Source organism: Phalaenopsis equestris, unplaced genomic scaffold (genome assembly GCF_001263595.1).
Source record: "Phalaenopsis equestris unplaced genomic scaffold, ASM126359v1 Scaffold000006, whole genome shotgun sequence".
NCBI classification, from domain to species: Eukaryota; Viridiplantae; Streptophyta; class Magnoliopsida; order Asparagales; family Orchidaceae; genus Phalaenopsis; species Phalaenopsis equestris.
In genome coordinates this window covers 924,148-933,956 of record NW_018164448.1, presented here as the reverse complement: position 1 = coordinate 933,956, position 9,809 = coordinate 924,148, and the positions used below count along the sequence as shown (strand labels likewise).

The 9,809-nt window shown below is 34.3% G+C and overlaps 1 protein-coding gene across 1 annotated transcript in view; it reads left to right on the top strand.

The window, feature by feature from the left end:
- The first annotated feature begins 3,071 nt into the window (after nt 1-3,071).
- LOC110018234 (reticulon-like protein B12) overlaps nt 3,072-9,809 on the top strand; it is an 18,355-nt gene continuing 11,617 nt past the window's right edge. Inside the window, exons 1-2 of the mRNA XM_020715499.1 lie at nt 3,072-3,383; nt 3,520-3,700. Of these exons, the coding sequence (XP_020571158.1) occupies nt 3,332-3,383; nt 3,520-3,700 (233 nt within the window). The 5' untranslated portion in view covers nt 3,072-3,331. The remainder of the gene's footprint in view (nt 3,384-3,519; nt 3,701-9,809) is intronic.

Below are 9,809 nucleotides of genomic sequence, written 5' to 3'. Positions count from 1 at the left end.
TCCTAAAACTTGGAATCTCAAATATCAACCCAATAAAACCCAGTGATTTTCAATGGAGTCATCACTCTGTGAGTCCATCAATCAGCTACTTAATATATAGAAGGGTTCTACCGATCTACATATCATCGCACATAAACATACTAATTTGTTTTCACGAGCATAATATGCAAGAAGTATGTAATTTTACACAAACTTATGATATAACGTGAATCCATATACAAGTTCATAAAATGCAAGAAAAAAACACTATAACTACATAATTATTCAAATATGCAGCAATAAATTAAGACAACTAGTAAAAAATAAACCAAGTCTCTAACAAGTATAATATCATAATTGAAGTGACAATAGCTGGATTGACAAAAATAAACAATAAATGTGATTCTACTACAATCAACAGTAAATAATGCCTTTAACTAGGAAGTGTAAGTTTATCATCCAATAAACAACAGTTATTTTCTTCGAGATTGCAATCATGACACTTCTACAAGTTTGATGATTTGACTAGCAATCCTACATCATTTAGAAAATAAGACAGTTAATTATGAAATTTAACTTATTTATTTAATAAATTTGGTGAAATCAAATAGACCCTTGTTAATTATATTATTGTTAAATTAATGTTTCTTATTAAATTAATATTATAGTATTGTAAAAGAAAGAATTGTAAGTTAACAAAAATATATATATATATTCAAGCTTATAAAATCTTATATCTCGTTTCTCATATGCTTGCCTTAACTTAGAATTCAGCGAATCTTGTGGAAGATGGATTTGCGGGATTTAGAGAACCTTAAGTGCACGAGATGGAGGAAGGTGAGGGCAGACGAGTGTTACCTTCTTCGATGGTTTCAGGTAGGAGCAAACAAAAGGAAAGGGAATGTGAGAGTTTCGGGTCTCTGTATGCTGCGAACCTACGATTGACTTCCCAAGTAGTTCCAATTGCAAATGTATCGCACGGTTTCAATCACAAAGGCGATGGTTTCGATCGAAATCGGGAGAGATGAAGATTGGGAGAAGAGGGAGATCAGTAGGAAAGCTGCGGGAGAGGTGGAGGACGGTGCCCTAACCCACACTCGACCCTCTCTACAAATCAATCATAGCACCTCAAACTATAGAAATGATGTGTATGGGCGGGACAAGAATGACAAGATAACAATAGATTTGAATATAGAAGTGCAACCCTTCCTTGAACTCAAAGAATGTGTCAATACAAAGCAAGCATAAACATTTATTGTCAGTATATTTAATACTAATGATGCAAAAAGAATTTATTATTGGAATAATTTTATCTTGATGAAAATAAGTGAATGACTAATATTGATGAATGATAAGGCACAAGAATGCCAAGGAGGTTATTGAGGATGGCTTGAATGGTTCTTTCTGTTTGATGTGAATGTATCACAACCAATGGCAGTGGATGAAATAAGCAAGATGGTCCTCCACTTAGAGGCGATCATCACATGACTTGAAGAGCATAAATGAAGCAATGTAAAATATTCATGGAAGCTATTGAGGACGGTCTTGATGACATTCATCCTAAATAAAAGGAAAGCATGACGGTAACATGACGTAAGAAGGACATAGAGACGTTAAAGAAAATCAAGACAATGATCTATAGTGAATTATTTCTCTCATGATTTTGACGATATTTTTACCAGTGACCAAAGATATGACATAAGAAGAACATAGAGACGTTGAAGAAAGTCTAGACAATAATCTATAGTGGATTATTTCTAACATGGTTTTGACGAAATTCTCGTCGGTGACAAGAACATGTTTTTATACTTATTAAGCTATATTTGATTATTTCTGTTTGGCTAGGTACAATAATGTTTTTACTTTTCAAGTTATTAACGGTAAAAATTTTGGCATTTATACATGTTTCTTCTAATACCCGAGCAAGTGTTGTATTTTGTGCTATGTTGAGATGATAATCTATTATTCTACCTCCGTGAATTCTCCATGACAAAAAAAAAAAAATCTAAAAGGGTCCTTAAATTTTTAACTCAAACAGTTGCAAAATTAGGGAAGTAATGATCATCCTACTACCCATAAATTATACATATAATAATGTTTTAAGCATATTATACTCTATTAAAAAGAGAATTCTCATACAAATCACTCAATTCTTATGTATTTATACATAAAACACAAACTTCATTTTTTACATCCCCTATGGATGAAAAGGTGTGTCCTGTATGCCTATTTTTATATAGTAAAGATTATTGTATTTTTTGATGTGATATCAAAGATTTGAGGGATATAAATATGACGTAAATGCATAACATTTAGAAAAAATATTACATCAGTACTACACACATAGAGTAACGTGCGTAGCCAACGAAATTACACCACAATACCCTGCGCAACCGAGAAAAAAAAACGGCACAGTAACACGGGGAATATTCCCTCCGTGTTATTCATTTGTTATCGTGTGTTATTCATGTGTTATTGTGTTCTGAGAATATTCCTAGTGTTATAATAACACAATAACACATCAATAACACATGAATAACACACAATAACACATGAATACATGAGGGAGAATATTCCTCCGTATTATTGCGCCGTTTTTTTCTCAGTTGGGAATATTTCCTGTGTTATTCATGTGTTATTGTGTCATGAGAATATTATTGGTGTTATAATAACACAATAACACATCAATAACACATGAATAACACACAATAACACATGAATAACACAGGGGGGAATATTCCCCGTGTTACTGTGCCGTTTTTTTTTCTGTCGCACGAGATGTCTTTGCGTGATTTCATTAACTACGCACGTTACTTCTATGTGCGTAATACTGATAGTAATAATTTTTTATAACATTTGGGTGGTGTGAATGTAAATGCCCTTATTAAAAAAAACAAAACTTTTTATAACAAATTTGTCCTCCGAGCAGCGTTAAAAAACACTTATAACCCAAAACCAGGCGCACGAAACATAATCCACCCATTTCAAAGCCTTTGAATGCGCTTTGAAGAAGCTCACTTTCACCAATCTCAAAGAAGCGCAAATAGATACCCAAATCGAAGGGCTCTTATGTCTCTGCAGCTCCCTATTGATGACTCACATTTTCACATCCGACCCCTCTTCTTTTCCACCTAACAGCACTGGAAAGTGGCCTGCGTGCATTTGTTTTCCATATACCAGTAGAAGGAACAAAGATGACGAACGACTATGGTGGTTCCTCTGCTTTTAGGCTGGAAACCCATATATTCCAACCCCACCTCCCCTGTCGACATTCTCATCATTGTCAGAGCTCATACCTTCTTCACTATTCTGCATCTCACAACCATCGGCGGCCTTTTTGTTGCTTTGTTGCATGGGATCTCGGAGGCGGAGAAGTGTCCACGAGCTGCTCGGCGGCGGACTGCGTAAGTCAGTTTCTTCTTATTTGGATTGTCACAATCTAGCCAGATTCTTAGATTGGGATGGGCGTGGACTGATTCCTGATTTAATAATTTGGTCTAATGCTTAATTAGTGCGATCTTAATCGTATTGTTTTAACAGTTGCAGATGTGATTCTTTGGAGAAGAAGGCATATCACGATTGGAATACTGCTTGGAACCTTTGCGGCTTGGGTGATATTTGAGTTATCTGGATATACTCTTTTGTCACTTGTATCAAGGGTTTTGTTGCTGCTGGTGACTATTCTCTTTGTGTGGGCAAAGGCAGCGGGGGTTCTCAACAGGTAACGCTAGTCGTTCGGAGTTTGATTTGTTTTTTACTTTTTGAGATCCACGTCTTGGTAAACTAACGGCCGGAATAACTCGTATTTTCATAATCTTTAGCTGTATTTGCTGCTGACAGAGATGCATCGAGAGATATGCATGCAAGATTATCGTTTTTTTTTTTGTTTCAGAAGGATCTCGTACGAGCACTCAATGGGAGTTGGCCTAAGCGGAGAGAGAAGTAGTACTGAGGAGACAAATTCTAAACTTTTATTTGAGATTTTGATAAAATAAATTATGCACTCGTTCTTGATTGAGAGTGGAAAGAAATGAAAGGAAAATAAATCTTGTAATTAATTTGGCATATATATCGTCACAAAAAGAACTATGATTAGGCTATGATTAATAGGGAATAATTTTTTATTTTCTTATGACGGCAAGTATGATGTCGGAATCATTATGAGTTCACCATCCAAAGTCCTCTCTCCTTCACTTATTTTGGGGAGAAACAAAATCCTTCTTGCGATGAATTAGTTTCCCTTTCATTTATTATTATTATTATTGTTTTCTACTTGTTTTACCCTGAGAGTCATAAGAAAGTTTGCACTTTCTTACAAAATCCTTTCCCTCTCTCTAAACTTTAACTACCGATCAGAGTAAAATGATGGGAATGAGATCAACAGAGTTAATTTCATTTATGGTCATTAACTTTGTAGCACTTAGAACTAGAATTGAAAGTGTTTATCTGCTCTGTTTTATTCCATCAATTAGAGAGGACGTTTTAAGTTGGTTTTTAATGTAGGTTATTTTGATGAGTTCACTACTAGAATTATGATTATGATAGGTTGAATGTTTCTAAACATTTTGTTTTAAGTTTGGTTGAATTCTTGCATTCAGTTGTTTATGAAGCAATGTGGTTGGTAGGGCTTTGCGTCACCCTCCTTTATGAAGCTTTGTTGCGTTATATGAAATAATGATTGTATGTTTCTGCTAATATTATGATTAATATTAACTTTGTCAACTATTCCATCATTCATGCTTTAATTCTTCTCAGATAACAATGCAGATCCTCATCCTATTTGCTAGGTGAATTTTGGTGACCTCTTCCACTTTATTTTTTTTTTAAAGAAAATTTCAAGCTTTGATTCGTGAACTTGTCCAAACCTTATTTGCTCTAATTTACTTGTTCTCCTTTTCCCATCAATCATACACAATGTTTAAGGGTTTGGTGACTATTTTATGTTAATCTTTTGGTAAATTTCAATTCTTTTTGGGACAATATTAAGAAAGGAAATATTGTTTCAACAAAAATTCTAGGTCTCTCTTCTACAAAACTACGTTGGCATGTCAATTCAATATATTAAGTTTTAACTCTCTTAAAAATTATAGAGTTCTTGAATTTGATAAGTAAGAAACGAAAACTTTTAATCATCTTCAGTATGTGGTTATCATGATCAAGGAAGCACATCATGGTCATCAATGAGGCATCTTCCAATAAAAAAAGTGTCCATAATGCTTGTCTAAAACATTAAAATTCCAACAAGCAAGTACAAGGAAAGAAAAAGATCACAAACAATGGTTTGGTGGTGAAAATTAAATTTAAATCATACTCCATGTACTTAATTAACAACCACTCCTTCCAACCATCTCCAACGTACAACATATGAAGTATCTGAAGAACAATCACTTGCCAAATAAACTATGCCAATATTTGCCATATAATGAATTTTACAACAACAACAAGCCTTTATCCCCCACTGAGTGGGGTCTACGTGAATCCTTTATCTCCATTGTGTCCGATTGAATGTCATATTTTCATTTAATGTAGTGAATGGTATGCTACATTGTTTATGTACCCTCTTTCCTATTGAAGCATTTGTCCAACCAAGGTGATTTAAAGGAGGTGAGACACAATTCAAGGCTTATAAAAGGTTGGCCAATTTTAAAATCAAAGAATATATGGTTGGCCCTCCCTCTCTCAACAGGAATTTATGTATTTTGTTTTGTTTCAACATACATATAATCAAGTTTTATAAATAGTTGATAACCTTTGTATTAAGCTTATAATTAGTTAAACTCTTGTGCTATTGCTTGTTAAGTGATCTAAAGGTAGGGCTTGATGGCTCTTTCTTATATAAGGCTCTGATGAGTTCCATAAAATTATGTTTATATTTTTTTAATTATTCTTATGAAAAAATTCCTTATTTCTACCATTCCAAGAATCTATTCATTAGTGTGTCCATTTCCATCATAAGGACTTTAAGGAAAAATGAAATTTCTACTTGAAGAAATCATTAAGGAATTTTAAGGAAGAAATTAGTTTGTAAGGTCATAATGAACAATAAAATGAACTAATAGCATACATTGATCCAAAAAATGAGATGGAGTTAGTTTCAATGAAGATTCATAAATGTAAGGTATTGGATCCAAATTAGATAGATGGAGTTAGTTTCAATTTACGAGGATGCCATTTAATTGGATAATGGGCATTTGGATACCAATATTTATGAAAAAAGAAGGTGTTCAAAGTTGTGTTAACTATGTAGGGAGTCAAACCGGGGAATCATAAAATTAAGCCATAGAAGAAATAAATTAAACATAATATTATATGGTAAGAGAATATAATTGGTGACCCTAATGTTAATGTTATAAAATCACAATTAGGCCAACAATGTTGCATGGATTCCAATGTAGGCTATAAAAAAGATAATTGATATCTCATTTGAGCATTACATAAATAGAAGTTTTCGGATGGATATGTGATAAAAATTAAAATGATATAATAAGAAGATTTATTTAGGATCAAACTCTGTTTAAAAAAGCATTTTTGGGGCACGCCCTGGGGTAGGGCGCAAGGCCTTCCACCCGAAGCCCACGAGGGGAGCTTAAATCGTGCAGTTATTATGCTTGGGAAGAATCAGAGCGCAATACACGCCTCACAAGGCATACGTCCTGCCTCCAAATCGAATAAAAAGGGTAAAAAAATTCCTAATTCTAAATACCTATCCGACTTGAGCTTCTCCCACACGCAGTCTTCCCCCGCAAGTATTCTGCTTCTTCCATCGCACGCAGAGTCAAAGAAGATCCCGTCGCCTTCTGCTTCTTCCCTCCCCTAGTCGCTAGCAGGTAATCCCACAACAGGCTCGTCTGCTTCGTCTCGCATACAGGCTCGTCTGCATTGTCTTCATCCCACATGCAAGCGATCTTCGTCTCGCACCCAGGCTCGTCTGCATTGTCTTCTCCCTCACTCTCATTGTCTCCTCTCTCGCACCCACATTGTTTCTCCCTCAACGGCGCAACTAGTGAGGTTTCCAACTTTTATGCTTTTATGAGTCTTTTTATTACAATAGAGTGTAGATAGATTGAAATTTTATGAGTCTTTTTGGACAGTGAAATTTGATTGTTTTACAATTGTTTATGCTCTTGTGAGTCTTTAATTTATCATTTAATTGTAGTTACAGAGAGGTTATTGTAGCTACAGTAATTTCACTGTTGTTGCTATAGTGAATAAATAACCTTTTTTCCTTTCATATTAAAGATTTGCTAGATCACTCTAGGTACAATAAACTGCAATTTTTTTCATATATACAGCAAACCAAAATTATTTTTTTATGTTTGCAATTTACTAGAGGTGGATTTGATCTTTTTTTTAATGTCTTAGATTAGTTATTAACTTGTAATGGAAAGGGAAGATTGTGTGATCGATAGTAATCTCACTAGCAAGAAAGACTTTGCATGACAATATGCAACAAACATACCCGCAATCAAGGTGTAGTGGAACAATAAACACGATGAATTAACATATTATCGACACACACAAGGGTATTAAGCCATGTACTAAAGTCCCTACGGAAGTTCAAGAGAGATGCAAGAAAGCATTAGAAGAAGATATAAAAGTCAAAGCACAACGCGACAGTGTATTAAATGATTTTAGAAGCAGTGCAACAAATATTGGTGAAGGTTAAAATGCTACAAATTTATCATTAGTTGCTCCTCTCAGAGGCCACCTAGAGTTTGAGGTTCAATGGATTCTTTCACCACAGGACGAGCAAAAAATTATACTCTAAATTTTAAGTGGAAAAAAAGAAGCATGTAGGGCAATTGGTAGGTTTTGCTACTAAGCCGCATTGACATTTAATTTTGCCAGTGACTAATATTACATGTCTATGTTTGAAGTAGTTGCTAATTTTAGATCTAATTTTACTACTCCTACAATGCATGAATTGAGAACTTAGATACGAAAAGATGAGGTTGCTATAATCAATAAGGTGTTAGAAGAACATAAGAAGACATGGAGTAAATATGGGTGTTCGATTATGTTAGACAGTTAGACAGATAGAAAAAACAGAATTTTGATTAATTTTCTTATGAACAGTCAAGTTGAGACTTTTTCCTTAGATCCGTGGATGCTCTAATGCATAAAAAGTTGTGTGTTACTATTCAATTATTTTGATGATGTGATCGAGAAAGTTTTGAAAAATGTGGTACAAATTATAACAGATAATGAGTCAAATTATGTGAATGTGGGTAAAAAGATAATGGAGAAAAAATAATATTTTTATTGGATACCAAGTGTAGCACATTGTATTGACCTAATATTAGAAGATACTGGAAAGTTGAAGATTCATGAGAGCACACCTGCAAAAGTAATAAGTTGTTAAATTCATTTATGGGCACACATAGGTTCTTGGTTTGATGAGATCTTTTACAATGGAGAGATAACTCGTTCGTCCAACGATCACATGGTTTGCTATGACATATTTGCTTCAAAATATTTACAAGCAGAAGCAACTAATTCAGGCGATGTTCTCCTTAGAAGCTTGGTGTTCTAGTCAATAAGCAAAGTGGATGAAAAGTATAAAAGCACGAGCTTTTTTTTTCTGTTTAATCCACATATTTTGTGTCACCTTGCTTATTGTATCTGATACACAAAAAATATATGCATTTTAAGACCACTCATATTTTATACTCATTTTTTGTGATATTGCAATTTAATGGAAGGTATTTTGATATTTTATGCAGGTTGTTGATTTTTTAGAATTGAAGCAAAAATGATGCAATTTGGAGTCAAAATGACATTTTTGAAGAAATACTCAGCGCCGACCACGCCTAGGGCAGCACCGACGGCGCAGAACAACATAACAGACAAAAAATTTTACTCAGCGCCGACGGCGCCAGAAGAGCGCCGACGACGCCTTTAAACAAAGAGCAGCGAATTTAATTGCGCCGATGACGCCGATGACGCCGATGACGGTTTAGCCACCGATTCTAAAAGATTCGACGTATCTGGACGCTTTTTGAAAAAAAATTGGAGGCACCTATTGAAAAACCGACTTTAGGCTCTATTTGGGGTTGAAATTCATTAGAAAAAGTGTTCATTTTTCAACATTCTTCATTCTTCATTTCAATTCATCCTCCTGCACACCACACACTTTTTCATCTTCATTCCACCACCATATTGGAGTCAATTAGTGAGTTTTATTTAAGAATTTAGAGTTTTTGTGGTGAGATTGAGTGTGAATCTTTATCTAAAGAGCAATCTTTCTCTAAGAGTGTTGGAGAAGGAGAAAAGTGAGAAATATCTTCTTCCTGCATTTCTTGGGAAAAACTACAAGGGATTTGCTTTGAGAAAAAGTTTCAGATAAATGTTGTTTGTTTATTAGTGTTGTATGAATTTTCTTTTATATATGAAATTTGTGTTTTGTTGTATCTTTCTCATGAAGTCTGAGTAGTTTCTTTTATCTTTTCCCTACTCTAAGATATAGTGAAATGAAAAGATTATATGGATGTGCCAATATTAAAATATAAAATAAATTGTGATTTTTCAACTCCGAACTTAATTTACTTTTCGATCTGACCAATTGAATTGTTAGAATGTGTTATGAAATATATGATCCGAAAAATGGAGTATTAGTTCTACAACAGAGTGAGGATCACATTTGATTTAATGAAAGAGAAATTCGTTCATGGAATTAAGTACAAATAAATAGGGAAATATACTTTGTTGAGTGTAAAATTGAAGAATCTTTAGGGTGACAGACTAAAACCCCCAATTCGGTCTTAGTGTTTAAAAACTAAAGCGAGAGTTAGCCTTTAGGTGAAGGGAAGTGGGAGCTCTAGAGTGGGAGC